The sequence below is a fragment of the Emys orbicularis genome, chromosome 6 (assembly GCF_028017835.1).
Source record: "Emys orbicularis isolate rEmyOrb1 chromosome 6, rEmyOrb1.hap1, whole genome shotgun sequence".
Lineage (NCBI taxonomy): Eukaryota > Metazoa > Chordata > Testudines > Emydidae > Emys > Emys orbicularis.
The window spans coordinates 94,941,614-94,963,212 of record NC_088688.1 but is presented as its reverse complement, the minus strand read 5'-3'; the positions used below and the strand labels follow the sequence as shown (position 1 = coordinate 94,963,212).

The 21,599-nt window shown below is 41.8% G+C and overlaps 1 protein-coding gene across 1 annotated transcript in view; it reads left to right on the top strand.

Moving 5' to 3' along the window:
* The window catches only part of DOCK8 (dedicator of cytokinesis 8), a 122,543-nt gene that overhangs the window by 28,150 nt on the left and 72,794 nt on the right, over positions 1 to 21,599 (top strand). Inside the window, exons 4-11 of the mRNA XM_065406685.1 lie at positions 3,291 to 3,362; positions 13,018 to 13,141; positions 15,077 to 15,289; positions 16,347 to 16,432; positions 17,599 to 17,665; positions 18,396 to 18,545; positions 19,255 to 19,335; positions 21,136 to 21,295. Of these exons, the coding sequence (XP_065262757.1) occupies positions 3,291 to 3,362; positions 13,018 to 13,141; positions 15,077 to 15,289; positions 16,347 to 16,432; positions 17,599 to 17,665; positions 18,396 to 18,545; positions 19,255 to 19,335; positions 21,136 to 21,295 (953 nt within the window). The remainder of the gene's footprint in view (positions 1 to 3,290; positions 3,363 to 13,017; positions 13,142 to 15,076; positions 15,290 to 16,346; positions 16,433 to 17,598; positions 17,666 to 18,395; positions 18,546 to 19,254; positions 19,336 to 21,135; positions 21,296 to 21,599) is intronic.

The following is a 21,599-nucleotide window of genomic DNA, read 5'->3' as shown; positions in this document are numbered from 1 at the left end:
GAAACAAAAGAGACGCAGTTTTCTTCTAAAGGGCCAATAATGACCACAGTTAAAAAAAAATGAAGCAGTATACACACTTCCATTCTATTTCTTTTAAGCCTAATGGAGGGTGTATAGGAAAGGGTACACCATTAATTCTTAATGTAGCTCACTTTTGTTGTTAAAGTGTATTAAGAAGCTAAATGTGAACTTTAGAAAAATCAGTTTCTTTGTTGGTGTCTAAACAATTTGATCACAACCAAATTGTTTAGAGAGACAAAAGAACAGACCAAAAAGAACCGCTGCAGCTGATCATCTGAATGGCTTGGCACTCGTTAATTTGTCTGTGGCTCTGAACACCTTGTGGTCATATAGGGATGAATTTTAAGCTACTGCAATGGGGCACCACATGTTCCGTGCTCCAGATTAAATCTTGGAGCTGGGAGATGCAGGCTAATCAGAATCCCTTTCCTCTCAACCAGCTAATGGGTGCCAGAGACTCCAAGGGAGTGGGGAGGTACCTGGTGCCCTCAGCAACTGTCTTCCTCCTTCGCTCCTGGGGCTGTCCCCCTTTGCTGCTGGCCCCATCAAGTTCCTTCACCTGTTGGGGGTGTGAGGCATTTGTGGTCACATACGGATAAAGCACCATGGACTAAGCATGGTGGGTTCTGTTTCTTGCTCGGCCACTGACTTGCTATGTGATCTTGGGCCAGTCACTAAGCCCCCCTCTCTCAATTTCACTGTCAGTAACATGGGGATAATAATACTTACGTAGCTATCTACCCCACAGGCGTTTTGTGAGGATAAATTTGGCAATCTCTGGAAATCACTTTAACCATGTAAAGCCCAGTGGACCTGATCTGATACCCAATGAAACCATTAGGAGTCTTTCCATTGACTTTAATGGCTTTGAATCAGATTAAATATTGAATAAGTACTAAATATTGTTAGTGGTGCTCTCATACAGATGATGGGCATCCTGGAAATACCTAAGGCAGCTAGAGAGAGAGAGAGAGACTAAAACTATGAGCAGTAGAGTGTTTTGAACTGGAAAAGATGCCTTGGAGAATTTTTTTCATGGGTTTTAGCAGAGTCAAAAGCAAAATGTGACATGGGTCAACTCTAATTATGAGTTCGAATAGGTGTGCAAAACTGTTCTTCTGCAAATTGGTATAATGTAGGGTTGTTTCACTATAAATACAAGTGTGTGACATACAGATGGATCCACACCAGTTGAATTTTGGTGTGCAAGCAGTCAGATCTAGATAAATTTGAAGTCAGCAACGTTCCACTACAGATCTCCCGTGTTTCACAGAAAACTAACAATGCAAAACCCGTTCACTGGTTTTGTGCCTGAGTAAAAAGCATAAAAATTCAATTGCCGAAGAAATTCGATGTTTAGTTCATTCCAGAAATTCTACAGCTGGGGAGATCTAGTTGCTTTCTGGCCTTTTGCACCAGTCAGGAAGTTCAAAGGGGCCAGAACAAAACTGAGAATCTGACCCCAGGGGTCAAATTCTGTCCTCATTTAAACTTGTGCAACTCCAGTCAGAAAATGGGAAAAAAATCTGGAGTTGCATAGGTGTCCCTAAAATCAGAATTGTCCTGGTATGTGTAAGTGCCCACAAATCATGAGAGAACTGCTGCAGCAGTACCTTCAATAATACTCAGAGCTGGGCAAGCTAAGGATGGATTAAGTCATATCCACGCTAGTTATTTAACATAGATTTTGCACGATCTCCTAGTATTATCCATTGAGATGGCAATTGAATCCAAGCATCAAGGGCCATGTGCTGCTTTTGATCCAAGTGCACAGCTGCCATTTGTGTCAGTGGAAGTTCTATGGATATGGCTCAAGAGTAGTAGTTGGCCTTGCTTGTTACGTCCTTAGAAATCACTCAGCCAAGCATCTTTTAAAATGTAGACCATGTGCTCAAAATCACGTATGATTGATCCAAGTTAAACATTTTCTTATGCAGTTGCTCTACATTTATTAATCATGAACTTAAATATAAGTATTTTTTTCCTGTTTTTCCCCTCATTGTGGATAATATTTTTTTTCCTTTTGGTTTTCACATGGAGAAAGAAATATCTAGTTTTGCAGCACATAACGAATTACATGAAAAAGAGTGTTTAAAAATGTGTCAGAATAATTCCAGTGCTTCTTCCATTATATAAATCCTGGAACAGTCCGTAAAATTTTGCACAGAGGGTGCTTTTTGTTTAAAAATCATTTACATAAAATAATCCATATAATAAGATAAAGATTGTTGTGACTTATTATAATAAACTCTTTTTTTCTGGGACAGATTAGAAGCCATTAATATACTCTGATGTTTGGAGCTCCTGCTTAGATAGATGATTAAAAATATTACTCTGTTTCATTCTGTAGCAAAATAATTTTTTTAATTTTTTTTATTGGTTTTAGATAGTAGGCCCAGGTGTTAGTGAAGAGTAGCAATGTTCTCTTTTCACTGGAAGAATGTATAGATTCATGCTGGGTAAAGTCCTTATAGACCCTGTCTCTGGTACAGGGACAATAGTGTTTTTTGTAACTAGCTCGAGACAAGTTCAGCTAACCAGCTTCAACAAACATTGTTGATTTATGTGCACACAGCGGCTTTTAACATAACCCCAGCCATGTCTGGATGTTCACATCTACCATGGTAGTATCTGTACCTGAGAAAATCTTCATAGCTATCCGCCAGTGCCTGAGCAAGAGGTAGAAGGCCTGGAGGACATGCGCACACAGGAGCACGTAAGGCAGTACACTCTGAGGTGTCCTGCACAGAGAGCAGGGAGGACAGACCACCAGCCAAACCAATTGAAAGGATCTTAGCTACACTACAAAATCAAAACCAAACAACAACAAAATACTGTACCAGTTACAGGAAATTTACTGTTTGCTAATTTAGAGTATGTTTGCACTGGAGCTGTAACATGTAATTTTCAGCATAAGGAGATATACCTGCATTAGTGCAGATCGAGCTAACCTGCTAAAAATAGCCATGTAGCTGCAGTGGCATGAGTGACAGGAGGGGCTCGCTGCCCTGACTGTGATCCTGTCTGAGACCCTGCGTTCATGCCTGGACGCTTTCTTTTGTTTTGCAGTATTTTATGGTTGCCATAAAACGTTGCGTTAGTCTTGTATTCGTGAGCTACTTAGAGTGGTAAATAGTTAATTCTGTTAAAACCAGAACAGCAGCAAAAATTCCAGCAAGATAACACATGCAGTACAGATTAATCGTCCCCTTCTCAGACATGACAATGTTTTTAAAGTATTAACATGTATTTTTTATTATCTTTCCCAGTGTTGAATTGGATCCACATGTCAGGGATTGTGTTCAGACATATATTCGGGAGTGGCTGATTGTGAATCGAAAGTAAGTTACATATTTGCAAATAAAACAGCAAATACCTTGCTGTATTTTAACATAATACTTGTTGTTATAACTAATCCCACAGAAGAGGATATTGAATTGCTGAAGGTAATAGTGCATTTTCAGTGTGATTTTTAAATCTTTTTGTTTTGTTTGGGCAGATGCACTATAGTTAAAAATTCTTGCTGCTGCTTAGTTTTTTTGATAGAATAACAATAAATCCAGAGAGAAGTATTTCATATTAAGTGATGAATGATTTCTGTGCAATATGAATAGTGTATTTATTATACTAATCATTTTTAATTTGCACACAATGAGCCATGTGACTCTATTTAAATGGAGTCACATATTCCACTTCTGGGAGGAGATGTGAAACGGAGGTCCTGATCACTTGTGGTCATTAAAATTCCCATGGCACCATTCACAAAATCCTGACCAAATCCCAAACTGACTCATAACATTCTCTCTACTTAAATTCTGACTTCCTTCTAAATAAGGTACTCTTCATTTCCTGTCCTAAACTGTATGTGGTGTTGCCGTCTGCTGTTAGACCATTTTTCTGTTTCACCCCAGGGATGTTTGTAATTCACTGGTGGATGAAGGGAATCCCTGTTCGTAGTTTACATGTTATTTAAGTTTGTGAATTGCTTTGGGATCTGTCAGGGTAAAGATCTCTTGATAAATGTCATTTATATCATTATAAGTAAGATGGGATAAGGAAGTAAAAATGTGTATTTCCATTGAGTTCAAAGGTATATACACAAACTTAAGTGTTTATATAAGACAACTAATCATGGGCTCTGATTGCAACTCATGTGGAGATATCTAAACTAGTTTTAATCTAGTTGGTTGGGTACTGGACTGGAGCAGTCAAGCTGCAAGGGCATGGCTTTAATGTTTACTAGCTGCCCAAGTAATTACCAGGGTTCCAGCCAGGCTTGTACAGCCTGTGTTGAAGCTAGTGCTGTCACGGCTTCACTGCTCTGGCACGTGAGCTAGCTAGACTAAAACTAGTTCAGGTACGTCTATATAAGCAGCAGTCAAACTCTGTGATTGCAATGTAGACATACCCTTAGTTTAAAGACTTTTGTAGGCAATAGAGCTTTTTAGAGTCTGTATTTTTAAAACATTTTGTTTTTCAAAATGCTATTGAACCAGTATCTCTAAAGATTTGGGGAGAGGTGGAGAAAGGATTACATCTGTCCTGCTGGTTTAATTTATAAAGCTTGGTCGCCTTTGTAGGTTTCGCCAAAGAACCAGGTTTCAAAGATTATTTCAGAATCTCTTATCAGATAACAGATTGAAATGTTTTTCTGGTCTGAAGCCAGAAATATCATTTATGGGTAGACTTCCACTGCTGCCAGAACATGCCTGTGCACTGGAAACAGTTCCTTGTGGAGTGTGTCAAATAATCATCAGGATATACCAAGTGCAGTTTGTTCAAGAGCAGTATTAGTCAAGTAGGTTTTCTGGATTTACGTCCTTCAGCAATAAAGCGGTTAGCGATCTGTTTTGTACTTAAACTAACTTATTTGATATTATCAAAATAACTGGAAGCAAAATGTGGATTGAAATTGTGCTGTGTGTGTCACTTCTCTAACCTCAACTTAGAATTTTCACATGAACTGATTTCCACTGGAGACTTGAAAGAGAAACACACCAGTAACCTAAGCATGAGTTCTGTGTGTCTGTCTCTCTCCCATGAGAATTGACTGCAGTCATATGATTGTTAGCAGACTGTCAGAGTCAGCTGCCTTGTTTCAGATAATACTTGGAGCAGTTGCAAAGCTATTTCCTCAGTTTATATTGGTCAGTGCAATTCAAGGTGCAGAGTCAGCGACGCACCTATTAAGAGCCCCATTAGCAAGGGCCTGAGTGTTGCTAAATGCCTGAACTCCCCTTAGCTATTTTGAGGAGTATTTTAAAAAACGTTAAAGGGAGTCACAGGTCTCTGTGCTATGCCTACTGTGGGTGTCCAGGCTGAAGTGCATTGTTTGTTAGCAACTCCCTTTTTGGCAATTGGTAAATTAATCAGATCATATAGATAGGCTTGGCTGAATTCCATTTTTATTTTTTTGTAATTTCAATTTTTTTATTTTCAAGCATTTAAAAATTATTTTTATTGATCTGAATTTTCGCAGTTGCAGGAAATTAAGGGCAGGATTAGGGGTAGGGCTGCACTGGCAGTGTGCCTGAAGGGGACTCCCCATGCTGACAGCAAGCCCGCAGGGGCTCCCAGGACAGTCGAGAGTAGGGTAACCACCTTTTCAAAATTCTAAACGGGACACATGCGGAAGCCCTGCCCCCTCCGTGGCCCCACCCTCTGTTTCTCCTCTTCCCTTTAGGCTTCCAGTGTGGCCAGGGGGCGGGGCTCTAAACTCTCTGCATGTGCCCCGCCCCCTGGCCATGCCAGGAGCTGAGCCAGGCAGTAGTAAGAGTGGTAAGAGCTGCCCAGGGAGCCTGGGATGCTGAGGGGAGCCACAGACTCTCTACTTGCCTGTGGCAGGAGGTCGGGGGGCCCAAATCCTGCCAAGCCTAAATATAATTTTTTAAAAAGGGGACGATGGGATATTGAAACTGATTTACTTGGGTGAGGAGCAGTAAATATTTGACATCTGTACAGAGCCTGTCAACTCCCAAATGCCCCAGATTACACCAAAAAAACCCAACAACAACAACAAACCAGCCAAACCAACAAAAGAAAACATTAACGATGTTCAGGTTGCAGAGTGAAACATTCAGGAGTGTGGAATGCCAGCTGAAGTTCTGCAGACAGCCTTAACTCTGGCCTCTATGGCCCATCCCTCACTACAGTACAGGCCCACATCGCTGGGTCCAGCTAGGCTGTGCATCCCTGATCCTGGGAGCAGCTGAAGGCCAGTTCTGTTCTATATGGTTCTGCAGTTCATACATAGACAAACTATTCACTAAGGTTAATAGGAGTTTTAGGTGCATAGGTGCTGGAGAAATGGGCTCTAAACTCTCATGAGCATTGGAGGATTCATTTACACATTGTCACACGAGTCACAGGTTGACAACTTCCTATTTGCAGAAAACCGAACACCTTGCCCTGCCCCGCCCCTTCTCCGAGGCCACGTCCCCGTTCACTCCACGCCCCCGCATCGCTCGCTCTCCCCCACCCTCGCTCACTTGCTCATTTTCACCGGGCTGGGGCAGGGGGTTGGGGTGCGAGAGAGGGTGAGGGTTCCAACTGCGGGCTCTGGGGTGGGGCCGGAGATGAGGGGTTTGGGGTGCAGGAGGGTGCTCCAGGCTGGGGGTTGGGATGCAGGAGGGGTATGGGCTCTGGGGTGGGGCCGGAGATGAGGGGTTTGGGGTGCAGGAGGGTGCTCCAGGCTGGGGGTTGGGATGCAGGAGGGGTGTGGGCTCTGGGGTGGGGCCGGAGATGAGGGGTTTGGGGTGCAGGAGGGTGCTCCAGGCTGGGGGTTGGGATGCAGGAGGGGTGTGGGCTCTGGGGTGGGGCTGGAGATGAGGAGTTTGGGGTGCAGGAGAGGGCTCCAGGTTGGGGTAGGGGGTTGGGGTGTGTGAGTGGGCTCTGGGCTGAGGCAGGGGGTTGAGGTGTGGAAGGGGGTATAGGCTCAGGGGTGAGGCCAGTAATGAGGGGTTCAGGGTGAAGGAGGGGGCTTCAGGCTGGGATAGGAGGTTGTGGTGAATGGGGGGAGGTGAAGGCTCTGGCTGGGGGTGGGGGCTCTAGGGTGGGGCCAGAGTTTGAGGTGAAGGAGGAGGCTCTGGGCTGGAGCGTGGGAGGGGGTGCAGGCTCTGGGCAGCGCTTACCTCAGGCGGCTCCCGGAAGCAGCGACATATCCCTCCGGCTCATAGGCGGAGGCGCGACCACATGGCTCCGTGCGCTGCCTGTGCCTGCAGACACCGCCCCCTCAGCTCGCATTGGCCACAATTCATGGCCAATGGGAGCTGCTGAGCCGGCGCTGGGGGTGGGAGCAGCATGCAGAACCCCAGTGGCCGTTCCTCCGCCTAGGACCCAGAGGGACATGCTGACAGCTTCCTGGGAGTTGCACATTGCCGGCTAGGGAGCCTGCCGGCGCGGCCAAGTGGACTTTTAATGACCCAGTCAGCGGTGCTGATTGGAGCCGCCAGGGTCCCTTTTCGACCGGGCGTTCTGTTCGAAAACCGGACACCTGGCAACCCTAGAGTTACTAATGATAAGCTAGCAGTGCATTTCACTCTGAATATCTACACTACACAGAGCATGTATGCTAGGTAACTGTGACTCCCTTTATAAATTCTTTTTGGTAAATGCCCTGCAAGTTTATGCCTCATTTAATCTATAAAGGAACTACCTTGTAAAATTTGCCTGTGCGCACAAATGGACTAAGCTGTAAAGTTCTAGAGACAGACAATAGCATATGTAGAATATTACAAAATGCTCTGATGAATTATGTACATATAGATGTAAATGAAGTCATACAAATACTGTTTCCTATACATACGCACACTCAGGCTTATGGTATGTTTTACTATCTTGGTCATCCAGGTAAAGGGAATTATGCATATGTGTTTTTAGTGAACAGTTGCATCAAAATATTTGAGGAATCAAAGTAAGAATTGGGAGCCAGGAAATATAGGTTCTGTTCTGTTCCTGATTTTACTACTATCTTGCTGTGACCTTGAATAGGTTATTTAAACTATGCATTGGTCAATCTGTAAAAAGATAATAATAATACCCAATTTGGAAAGGCATTGTAATATATAATATGGAGATATACCTATCTCATAGAACTGGAAGGGACCTTGAAAGGTCATCGAGCCCAGTCCCCTGCCTTCACTAGCGGGACCAAGTACCGTCCCTGACAGATTTTTGCCCTAGATCCCTAAATGGCCCCCTCAAGGATTGAACTCACAACCCTGGGCTTAGCAGGCCAATGCTCAAACCAGGCTTACTTAATATTTATTAAGTACTTTGAAATCCTCAGATGTACAAAAGTATTTTGCATGTGTATATATTTCTGCTGCAAATATATAATATGTATATGTACATGGATACATGGTTGCCTCAATGCTGAGCTGAGAATGAGTTGAGATGTATGCCATTCAAAGGCTTCTCTAATTTATGCCTGTCCGACCACAGTTCCTTGGGGCCAATAAATAGATCAGGGGTTCTCAAACTTCATTGCACTGAAGAGAAAGATGTAGAAGAGGCAGCAGAAATTGTCAGATCAGGATTCAATCAGGGAGTAAAAATGTAGTTGCTTAGGTCTGGTCTACACTACAGACCTATCTGAGTATAACTGCATCACTCAGGGGTGTGAAAAATCCACACCCCATAGCAACATAGTTATACTGACCTAACCCCGGGTTTAGACAGTGCTACATTGACAGGCGAATACTCCCATTGACATAGCTACCGCCTCTCAGTAACTAAGCTGATGGGAGAACTCTCTCCTGTAGGCTTACAGTGTTTTCACTGAAACATTACAAAACTCCAAAAAAGGGTTAGACATTTATAGGGATAATATCCCAAGTTCCATTAGGCAGAATAATTGTTTTATAATGTATGACCCTCATTCTTCAGGACATAAGATAACCACTTATTTCTAATGCTCCCCAGTGCAAGTTTTTCATAATTGTCCACTGGAGGTTTCTTGCACGTTATTGAATACTGGCCACCATCCATGACTGGATAGCTGGTAGATCCATAACTGCTGTCATTCCCCCACCATTGACTGGGAGTGTGAAGATGGCTGTGGGGGCTGTTCAGCCCAGAGGCTGCTATAGCAGTTGGGAAGGCTCTGCTTTTACTCCTTAGAGGGGGAGTGTCTTCTTCTGGGCCAGTAGCTTGGGCTGTTCACTGAAATAGGGCTTGTCACTTTGTCAATGTTAAGTGCCGTCATGTGGTGATATTAGAAAAACTTTTCAAAATGAGTATTTTCCATGAAAATTTTGGAGAAGCAGGAGAAAAAAAAGTAATTTCTGGTACGTTCAGTAGTTGACAAGAAAGTTAAGCACTTGAATAATTAAAACTGTTTGCTGAGGTTTTGGTGGTTTCTTGCTTTACCTCCAGGAACAATAAAACCTCTTTTTGAATGTTAGGGGCTTTAAAATAAAACAGCTTAGAGTTCCTGTCTTTCATCCTGGGTGATTAAGGCAGTTCCAGAACAAGGTCACACTCAAGGAGAGCAGGGATGTCAAGGAATGGTGCCTTCTCTTTTATGACTTCATTTTACATTCTCAGTGAACTGGTAAACAATTAAAATTAAAACACATCGGTGCATATAATTCAGTTACTCCCCAAATGTAATGGCAAAAAAAGTGTCTTCCTGATCCATAATTACTTATTATGACTTATGCAAGGCAGCAAGGCATTAAGGTGCTTAGCTGTTGCTTTGGAAAGGTTATGGAAAGGAAGCTTAGCAAATCAGAATATTGTAACTGAGAGAAGGAGACTGGCTATAAAATGTTAGTACAGAACATATCAAAATGTATGCATTCCTGATATGGCACTAAAAATGTCACTCGGATACCTGATAAATATCATGCTGAATGTAGAAGACTTTACTGTTAAAATTATTCAACAGAGCTCTGAACTCACTGAATTTCTGTTTAAGTGACTAATCCTGTTTCATGATGTCTATTTCCTTATTCCTAATTTCTCTCTTGAACAATGTTATAAATGAAACCATGACATTGCTGCCATATTTGGCACAATTGCCAACAGCAGCCGGGAATAAATAGCACCACAGCAGCCTTCCCCAAATATAGTAGAGTTGTGCTATGGACCTTGTTGCCCGCTGAGTTAAGGTTCAAACTTGCTGTGGTTTTACCCTTCTGATCTGCAGCACTTCATCATTTTATGCTCCCTTTTGCCTTCCATCCTACCTCTTTGTATGCACTTCACCTAGCGATCCTGTTGCTTGTCAAGATTGTGATACTTAAGCTGGGAAGTGAATCTGGGAGAGCAGTAGTCCGTACTGTTCCTTTCTGACAATTAGTTTGCAGTGTGCCAGCAATGCCATTGTTAGACATTTCTGTTTGTTTTCCACAGCAAAAGGCCACTGAGTGAGCAAGTTGAGGGTAGATGAGACTGTGCCTGCCTTTTATCATATCAAACACAGAATGTAATGGGTGTGCTACATTAAATAAAATATAAGGGAGTGCCATTTAAAACAAACAAAAAAAGCAGCATGTGTCTTAGGACCAACACATTTATCTATGCATAGTATTGAGAGATCATCTTTGTAGTATAATGAGTGGCCCTGGAGGAAGAGGGTCAGGACTCATGAGGTACCCAATTTGGTGTGCATGAGGGCCAGGCTGTTCCTGAACACAGATCTTTCAGCAAGTAATATTGGCCTCTCAGTATCCTCAGTAAAGATCTCATTCTTACCGCTCTAAAGGTTACTGAATACCCCTTCAGAATTAAGAGGGAATTGTAATGTATAATAAGTATTTGAATAAATTGTACTTTTTCAATCAACCAGACCAACCAAACAATATAGTAGATTTGTGCTATGGAACTTGTGAACTGTTGTGAACTGAAGGTCTCTTGGATTTTGGTCATAGACTTCTTTATGAGGGTGCGGTCATTTTCAGTCCATGATTAAACTAAGCACAGTTCCAGCTTCCGTATTATTTACTGCAAGACAACACGCTGTCCTAGATCTGGGATGCATGCTGATTCTGACCCCTGTGAGACGGCCCTTAAAAATAAAATAACAAGAGATGCCATCATCTCAGCAATGTCATTGTAATTCCTGAATTCATTTCTATGGCATATCTTAACCTTGTTGAGGCAGTTAGGAGAATATTTTCATTGAGATGCATGGGAATGTAACTCATGATTCCTATAAATTTTAATGTGGGCTATGCAGATGAAACCAAGACAAAAATACTAGGTTAGATCAGACCTAGATTAGACCTAATGGTCTGATTTAAACCCAAAAAGAGTACTAAATGTGACTTGTAAAGGTCAGTACGCAAGACCATTCCCCTAACTGCATTTGACACACCAATTTGCAACATACTGGGTTCCAGTAACAAGAGAGCTTGGGGAGACACGGCTATCTGAGCTTGGATTCAGGGGGCGGGGCAGGCTTGAGCTGGTGCCACAATGTCCACACAGCTATTTTTAGCATGCTAGCGCAAGCCCCACTAGCACAGGTCTGTCTGCCCAGGCTGGGAGGCTCACTCCCAGCTGTACCCTTTCGGCACTACAGTGATGATCATGGCAGAAGAACCTAGATAAAATTGAATGAATTCCAACAGCATGCATTACAAGTGGCATGTCACACACCTCAGCTGCTTATAGAGTACCTAACTTAAACTATTATAACCATCTACGCCAGTGGTTCTCAACTTAGTTACATTGTGGGCCGCATATGTGGCCCACGATGTGTTATGTGGGCTGCATCCAATACTACCTGTATGGCCTTGAAAGTGTCACATGGGCCGCAGCTGTGTGCTGATTGGGCTGCAAGCTAAGAACCACTGACCTACGCTATCATTGAATATGGCCCAGTCATTAAGCCTTTGTGAAATTTTAATGCTGTAATTTAAGTGTCAGTTCACTGAATGAGTCCACTTGCAATCCATAGTAAGTGAATGCTTCCTTCTACAAAGTATACTGCAGTCTTCTATAATAATATGCTGAACTACTGCCGTGTCACTATTGTGAGATGTAGTGTTGGAATCCTTACTGTAAAACACTCTTGTCATCGGGGTTTGCTGGATTTACAAATTATTGCACTCTAATATACTGTAGTATGGATTATGTCAGCACATGCTGTATTGTAGGATCTGCTTGAGACCTAGTAGTGGTTCTTATTTAAGGTGCACATTCCAACACATCCACTAATACATTTCTTTGTTTTACCTCTTCTGCACTTGACCATTGTGGTAATTAAAGTCATATTTTGTAGATAACATTTACAGATAGGCTTTCTTATACAGACTTTTCTTCCATACCAAGTTTTGATGGTTTTAATACTAAATAATCACAATTTATTAAATTATTTTTTGGTTATTGGAGGTGCTACCACATGCTAGTTATTTGTCCTCTCTGCTTTTATCTGGCTTTTCAAAAATCAGAGTTAACGATACATTTCCTACTCTGTATAACTGTACAAGGGCACAGTTTGAAGAGGCCAAATAGTGCTGGCTACTTGTGCTGGGTTGCCTTAGATGTCTCTTCTGGCGCAGCAAATTGAAGCTGAGGTACCATAACAGCAGTTCAGAAGAGACCAGTTTCTAGTGTGTTCCCTATAATGTAACTGCACCAGCAGGGAACCAGCCAGAATGCAAATGTTCCTAATCAGGGTTCTGGACCTTCAAATCAAACCCTGTAGGAGCTGGAGCCTTTGAGGAGCCAGTGGTAGGAACTGTGCCCACCTCAGGCTCTTCTGTTAACGACACTGGGTAAGAGTTGAGTTGCGGTGCTCCTTTCTCTGCAAATAGTGATATAAACGTAGGATCCTTTTAAAAAACACTGTATTATGAAAAGAGCCTGCAAACAGAGCAGTACCCCAAATAAACATTGCATTCTTTAACCCATGAAAGCAGTGCCGCACTGCCCTCCTCGTGCAATAATACTTCAAATGGAATCTTTTTTTATTTACTTACTTTGTTTTTTTTTAAATTTTCATTAACTCTCCCGACATCCTGACTGGCCGGCTTGTGTTATTTAAAGAAACCAGGGAAATTCAGAAACTTGCACCTTTAAAAAAAAGGGATCCCGAAGAGATTTTCATAAGACCCTTCAAAAACAAACGTTCGAATCAGAAACATTGGATTGCAACGATGCCAGCTATCAGGTATTGTTCTTCGTCTATTTAAATTAGATTCTCAAATATCCTACCTTCCTTTAAAGAAGGCTCCCTAACCAATACAGTTATTTTTATGTTACGCTTTGTTTATGTTTTCAGTATAACTCTAATGTGCACATTGTTTATGCATGTGTGCCTTTAAGATGAAGTTCTGTAACCACTGCTAGAGTGCAAGTATGTTAAGGCAGGCTCATGGCATTGATGAGTAAAAAACCCTCCGGGCACCAGCTGGGCCCGCTGCACCTCAAGGGGTGTTGACCTCAATAGAGGGCAGGCAGTGTTGCATCTGCGACTGTCCCCCTGAGTTTTCAGCCCCAGTGTATGCATACACATGCAGCCTTGGAGCTTGATCTTGCACCATTGAAAACAGTAGAAGTTTTGCCACTGTCTTCAATAAAAGCAGGCCCCGCTGGTGGAGGAGGATGACATGTAGTGCTTCACTGTTTCCCTGGACTGCACTCAATGCGCAGCCAGCACTGTCACATTTTGGACTGTGCTGGCCTCCAGCTGGGGTGATGTAGAAGGGAAGGATTTAGTTCTTTTTGTTTGCCCCCCTCCTTGGAGACATTATGTTGCAGAGGTGGCTTCTGCCAAGGTCAGGAGCAGCAGCTGACATTGACCTGGGATAAATCTGGCCCAGTGTAGTTGAAGTTATGGAGTACAAACCATATTACTGTTGTTGTTCTAACCTGTGCAATTACCTGATTCCTTTCTGTTTTCAAAAGTGAGCACAGATAACTCTCTTCCACCATTTTTTACCATCCTGTCATCCTTCTTGAGCACAGAGCCAAATTAAAGAAGGAACTGCCTAAATCACTAAGCTTTTGGGTCCCATATAGTCTCAGCAACTCATGACCTGACTTCCCTCACACCTCCAAACTTTTGATTGGGACTGGAGGGAGAGGCAAACTGCAACTGGATCTTCCCCTTCACTCCTAGCAGTAGGACTGAGGAGTGAGGCAGCTCCTATCCCAGGGGTTCTCAAACTGGGGCGGGGGTCGGGACCCCTCAGGGGGTGGTGAGGTTATTATGTGGGGGGTCGCGAGCTGTCAGCTTCCACCCCAAACCCCGCTTTGCCTCCAGCATTTATAATGGTGTTAAATATATAAAAAAGTGTTTTTAATTCATAAGGGGGGGTTGCACTCAGAGGCTTGCTATGTGAAAGGGTCACCAGTACAAAAGTTTGAGAATCACTGTCCTATCCCATTACCCCCTCTCTTGAACTTTGGGACCAGTGAGGAAGGAAACTCATGGCCCAATCCTCCCAACTCCCCTCCAGAAGCAGGACTGGAGAAGAAGAGGCACACAGCCTAGCTTCTTCACCACTATCCCAACTCTAGCAGCAAACCCAACTACACAACCAGAGTTTTTACTTGGGGTCCTTTAAACAGTAGTGCCAGCTCATGAGTACTAGTGTCACCATACCCATTACAGCTCCAATCTCACACTGTAACTCCCAGCCACAGTGCAAAGAAATCTAAATGATACAAAGTGGTCTAAAAGTCTTCAGTAATGCATAATAGATCAATTTTACAAAGTAACTGTAATATATTATCATCTATTATTTGTGGTAGGACCTAGAGGTCCCAGTCAAGAATTGAGGCCCTGTTGTGTTCGGCACTGTACAAACACATAACAAAATCACTGTCCCTTCCCCCAAAGAGTTTATAATCGAAGCCTATTATGAGAGGCAGCAAGTGCAGAATACAAGGGAACAGAGAGGACCGAGTTGTGTAATCAGCCATGGTCATAGCACACTGTCTGCCTACCTATCGCCAAATGTTATATAGGCCTAGCAGCAGGGTGAGTTTGAGGAAATATTTGAAAGAGGATAACCCCAAGTAAAAACAAGCTCTGAGTAGCTCCAGTGTCCAAGTTATCCTTTTTTGTTAGAGATTTCAGTCTTGTGTCTCTCTCCAACAGGAAGCTCCCAGGCCCTTAAATGTACTCTGTGATGAGACCGGACGAACCACCCTCACATCGTATGACTTTAATCTACGCAGCCTGCAGCCTGACCCACGGCTGGAAAATCTGCTGCAGCATGTTAGTGTGGAGGACTTTGAAAGGCAGAACGAAGAAGCACGGCGAGCCAATAGGCATGCAGAGCTCTTTGCCCTCTACCCAGCCATGGACGAGGTGAGCTCTGAGACTTTCAACATGTGCGTTTTAGTGTCACATTTTTAGATAGAAAATCGTAAAAAGTATATTAGTTTCTTCTGACGCTAATAAATATGGGAATTGGAGCCCCCTGCAGAAGGTAATGGCCTCTGAGTCTGCTGATCCAAGGAAGCTCCACAGGCCTCTCTGGCTACAGAGCTACAGTGTCTGCTCCTTATTCAGAGGGGGCATTTTCCCTAAGGATGAGCTATGGATTGATATTCAGATGACATTTTGTATATGGCTGTTGGGGTCTGACCGTAAATAAATATTTGGCTGTATTGAGCATATTCATTAAGTCAAAATTTAATTCACCCGTCCCTTAACTTCCACATGGGATAGGGTATGGTATGTGTGATACCAGTTGAAGCATTAAGACCCAGTGAAATTCACCCCAGTATAGAAGGCTACAAACATTCTTTACTCTAGGGGAACAAATGGGTGGGGAGCGTCCATTCTAGCCCTTTACAGATGTGTTAAGTACCTCCCATTAATAGGCAAACAGTTAACAGGAGGTTAAAAAAAAGTCCACTGAAGATTAGGTTGTGTCTTCAGAGCAAAAAGGTGTCAACGTTGATTAGCTTCATCTAGGTAAAAACTACCTGTGCCTTGTCTCCATTAGGATTTTGCATCGAGATAGCTCTCTTGAGTGACGATAAAGTCTGCAACTCTCTTACACCCATGGAAGGGGAATGTTTGGATGTGTATTGTGCTAGGATCAGGGTGGGAATGCTACCATGTGGCCCCCTTTATTTTAAATGGTTTGTGTGGAAAATACAGGCATTGTGGTGAAAGGTCCAAATCTGTTTAAATTTATTATTTTTGACCCCATTTTACTAGACACTGTACAAACACAGAATAGTAGTGGGTTCCAGCCCCAAATTAAATGTCAGTTTTTACTTTCCTCCTTGTGAGGGAGAACACTCTTCAATGAAGGCAATACATTGCAATCAGTTTGTTTATAGTAATTGTCTGGTTACACTGAGTAAGGGTTCCATTCGTAATTAATAAGTGCCTAATAATGTGGTTATAATAGGAGGATGCGGTGGAGATACGACCAGTTCCAGACTGCCCAAAGGAACATCTGGGCAACAGGATTTTGGTGAAGCTGCAGACACTGAAGTAAGTGTCTTTCTGTCCCTCTCAGGATTCATGTGACCATCACATGCTTATTCTTTTGTGGTGTAGAATATATTTCACCAGCACCCATTATAAGACGTCTTTAATGTCAAAGGTCCGTTTGGATTCCTTGTTCTTGCTTTGGCTGATACTTGTAAAGAAATTGTCCATCTGCGGTTAAAGAAATGTTCAGACTGTCAAGGAGACAATGGGGTAAAAAAATACCCAAACTATGTAATAAGAGCAAACTCATTTAGTCTTTGTGTGTGTGTTATTGGATTTTTTTAAATAGGGAAGCAATCTGTGCTTCCATGTTATTCATGGCTAGGATTGTTTTTCTGAAAACATGAGAAAGTACAAGCAGATAGCCAATTCCTCTCCTGCTCCTCTTGGAGTCATCTGTGTGTGCACCTACATATTATTAGAGGACATTACTTCAGAAATTATTGTTAATTTCAAGAAATAGTGAATGTGAAAGTCCTGCCAAATGCCATTTCAGCATGACAAGAGTAATGATTGCATCATCCCAGACCCTCTTATTTGAAGATGAACCAGATTTTCAGAGATGTGACTGATATCCATAGGGATTAACACGGAGTTAAATTAATGACACTAGCCTAGGTGAAAATGCAACTTAACCACAGCTTCCCACAACATCAGACCAACAAGAATCAGTCCTGCATGCTTAGCTGACAGCAGCCTCAAAGCCGTTCTAAACTATGCCAGCTGCTAACAGCCCCCAAAGCTGTTATGGCAGTCAGGGATCATTAGGGTGTAGGAATGCTCTGCCCACGCCCCCTTTCTTTCAGGCACCTCTCTTACACCAGAGGCTGGGAGTTGGGGTGGCATAGGAATCAGTGTGCCACTGGAGGAGGAGTCTCCCAAACTGGAGGAATCCTTCACCAGGCAGAAAATGCCATCTGAGTGCAAAGCAGATTTAAAAGACAAGAGAACCAGGCACCTTGTCTTTCTAAAGGTTAAAACAAAAATCCCAGACCCATAGATCTCCCAAAGTTTGGGAGAGTTGAGATCTGGATCTAAACTTTGTGTCTCATGCCCATCTCTCCTTTCCTCATAAAGGAAACAGCAGGTAAAATAGAGCCTTTACTTTTGAATATGTACAGTCACAAGAGTGAAGTATTAATGCTCTGTGTCTCTTTCCTCAACAGATTTGATATAGAAATAGAACCATTGTTTGCATGCATAGCCCTCTATGATGTAAAAGAAAGGAAAAAGGTAAGAGTGCAGTAGAGCAGTAGAGCAGAGCAAAGGACAATAATAAAACATTAATAATATGTTGGCTAATAACAATCTGTTCTTTTTTCAGCTGAATTTCATTGAAATTTGAAAATGTTAGGACATTTGGCTCTGTACTTTATATTATTCTTTTGTGACTTGTCTTTTGAAGTTACAATTTATGGTACATTGCCAAAAATGGGCAATTTACCCTGGTTTATTGGAATTATGGTAAAAATCTGCTGCTGTGCTTGTTCAGCTGGAATTCACGTGTATGAAATGCTTGCAGCAGATGATCTTCAATGTACATGGAGCATGTTGCACAAAAATGTGTTGTGTGGCTATTTGTGATCCCCTCTCTACTGAACCCCTCTTTGCAAAACTGGTTTCACTGTGAAAATTTAAGGACCTAGTCCTGAAATGTACTGAGTCCGCTGTGAGGGGCTGAGTGGTCTCAACTCCACTGGGCCCATTAAGCTTAGGGGTGCTCAGCACTTTGTGGAATCGGACCATAATGGTCTAATCCTGTATCCATTTAAATCAATGGGAATTTTACATGTGTGCAAATTTGCGTTTCCATATTAATTTTGCAGTTCTGGCTACTGCTTTTCTAACTCTTTTTATATCTTATCTTCTTATGTTCTCATGTTTTATCCTTTGATACACTTTTGCTTTGCAATGGATAATAACAAATAACCATAGGGGAATTTTGTTTTTTGTGGTTTTAAAGATCTCTGAAAATTTTCATTGTGACCTGAATTCAGAACAGTTCAAAGGATTCTTACGATCTCACACCCCCTGCATTGACTCATCTAGTCAGGCAAGGTCTGCAGTATTTTCCGTCACTTACCCATCTTCTGATATCTACCTAGTAGTAAAGGTATGTAGCATTGGCTGTATCATTCTGTTGGTTTCTAATTCATGTTTTCTGACTATAGCTATGGTTTGGGTTCATGAAGATGAAGTTTTCAGAGAGGGTAGTAATAATCAACAAGAATTCTTGTTGCTTAATTGTTTAGAGATATTCTGATAACACTGATATCACAGAAGTAGGAATCTATTGACATCTCTGTCACACAGATTGACAGTTATATTGCCGCTCAGTATACTACTCCTATAAATGTTAATAGATTTCTGTGTCACCGTCCAAGAGAAATTTAAAAGCAAACTGAAATAAGCCATTTGATTTTGAATTACAGTTTGTGTTTTTGATGAATTACCAGTTAGTGTTGATTGGTGTGTTTATGTATTTTTTCAACTCTCAAATGAGGTTGATATGAGCTGTTTTTTTCGTTTAGGATACACTAGCTTTTCCCTGATTCAGTACAATGCAGTGACACTCTTTTTGCTTCCTTATTAAGCACTGATTTGGAGCTGGGAGAATTACTATGATGGATTATTCCACAGAGAAAATCACAGGCATTTTATATTATGTATTTGTTTAATTTATTAATAGTATTAGTACTGGGCTAAGCTTGTGAAATAGACCAGCTCTTTCATACTTACAGAGAAGCAAAAGCAAAAGATTGTATTTTTCTTCATATATGTTTTCCTTTTATGGCTTTCATACTTTTACTATATTTTGATAGATTGAAAAAGTCCTTCAGCAAGGAGAAATTGGAGACTGTGCCGAACCCTACATGGTTCTAAAAGAAAGTGAGGGTGGGAAGGTAAGCATGATACTGTCAAGATTGTTAAATGCTAACAAAGGATGGGGGGAAAGCAATTAGAATCTGCAAAACAGTTAATGGAAATATTCTTTTGTTACGTATGTAAGCGAATACTGGCTCATGTGAATGACTGAAAAAATCATGAGAAGATGATGTATGTTTTTATTGTTTGCTTCTTCTGAAATCAATAACTGGAAAGTTTTTTGGGCAATGTTAAACAACCAGAGGATGAATTTTCAAAGTTTGGCGGGCACAAATATTTGCACCATGTGTGGACACAAATCACTGCTTTATGTGTGTAAATCATCTGTTTGTGTATGTGGGCACTTAGGCACCATCTCTTCAGATGTCTCTTTATTGGTTCAGTTAATCATTATTTACCTCTCAGGAGGGGAATGATAATGTTTCTTGGACTTCTAAAGGTATCTCACCTTTAGGCTATGTCTACATTGTGAGTAGGGGTGCAAATATTTGTGCTAGCTCTCATTGAGTTAGCATGAATATAAATATAGTAGAACTTCAGAGTTACAAACTGACCAGTCAACCACACACCTCATTTGGAACCAGAAGTACGCAATCAGGCAGCAGCAGAGACCAAAAAGAAAAGAAAAGTAAATACAGTACTGTGTTAAACATAAACTACTAAAAAAATAAAGGGAAAGTTAAAAAAAATTTTTTGACAAGGCAAGGAAACTGTTTCTGTGCTTGTTTCATTTAAATTAAGATGGTTAAAAGCAGCATTTTTCTTCTGCATAGTAAAGTTTCAAAGCTGTGTTAAGTCAATGTTCAGTTGTAAACTTTTGAAAGAGCAACAATAACGTTTTATTCAGAATTACGAACATTTCAGAGTTATGAACAACCTCCATTCCTGAGGTGTTCGTAACACTGAGGTTCTACTGTAACAGTGTAGCTGCAGTAGCAGGGGTAGGGACAGCAGAGACACGGCCTGAAACTGGTGGGTATGTACACAGCATAGCTAAGCTGTGCCTCCACTGCCACTACCCGTGCTACCGCAGCTACGCTGCTATTTATACTCACACTAGCTCCATGAAAGCTAGCATGAGTAGGTGTACACGAGCAGGGGGCCACACGCTAGCTAGCGTAGCCTTAGAATGTCAATTTCAGACAAAGAAGGGTTATAATTCTGATGGAACTGTTCAGAATATATATAATAATGACATCTATTGACTTGTTATGGTGAATATCAAGAATGCATATTATACACTCAACTGTAAATATATAATTACTGATTCTTTATATAATGGGTACTATTTACTCAGCTTTAAGGGGGGACTTTATCTTGTACCTCTGGTCACTAGTTCAAATTTGGACCTGGTCAGTAGTCACATGAAAGCTGTTATAATCTGTTCAGTGACCTACTGTATGTGATGTGAGTTGCCTGCACCACACTACCTCCCAGGTGAGCTCTTCAGAGACAGAGGAGGAAGCTCACCCCTGTGCAGAGGGTCAGTAAAAGGCCCATGCAACAAGTAAGTCCCATTTTTGAGGATGTAAGTTGACTTAAGTGATGTCTAAGTCTTCAGCTGGCTCTCTTCACAAAGGTGAATTTCACCCAGAAAGAGAGAAACCGTCTTTGCAGTTGCGTGTACTTGAGCTGGCCTTGTATAATATGTGCCTTGTACAATGACAAGGACTCCCATTGACTTCAGTAGTCATTGCATTGGGTCCTGTATAAAAAGAATTGAAAGAGGCTGAGCATACACATTGAAAATTGCCTTCATAGAGTCATAGTCAAATTTAGGCCTTTTAATATGTTGTATTTTCCTTTCTTTATTTTAGAGCAAAGAAAAGGTTGAGAAACTGAAAGCCCAAGCTGAGTCCTTCTGTCAGCGTTTGGGGAGATACCGGATGCCTTTCGCCTGGGTTCCCATAAGCTTAACCAATTTCTTTAACTTTTCAACACTTGAAAGAGAAATGTCTGAAACAGAAAGTTTAAATGGTAATAGTTTTATTATTCTAATCAATGCAACGTAAAGCTTTAGTAGCAATGTTAATAGGGTACCAATGTGTCATTGGATCAGAGCATTCTCTTGACAACAATTTTGTAGTTAAGAACTGCTCAGCTTTTCCTTCATTTCCCCCATAATACTCACAAGTTGCCATGCTCGTCAGTTGGAGCCCCCTAAATGTGATCTTATGCACGATCTACATATTCCCACTGCACGCATTCTAGCCCGGACTTTGATTCCACACCAGTTTTATGGCAGTGGAATCCCATTGACTTTAGTGGTGTTACTCTTGAT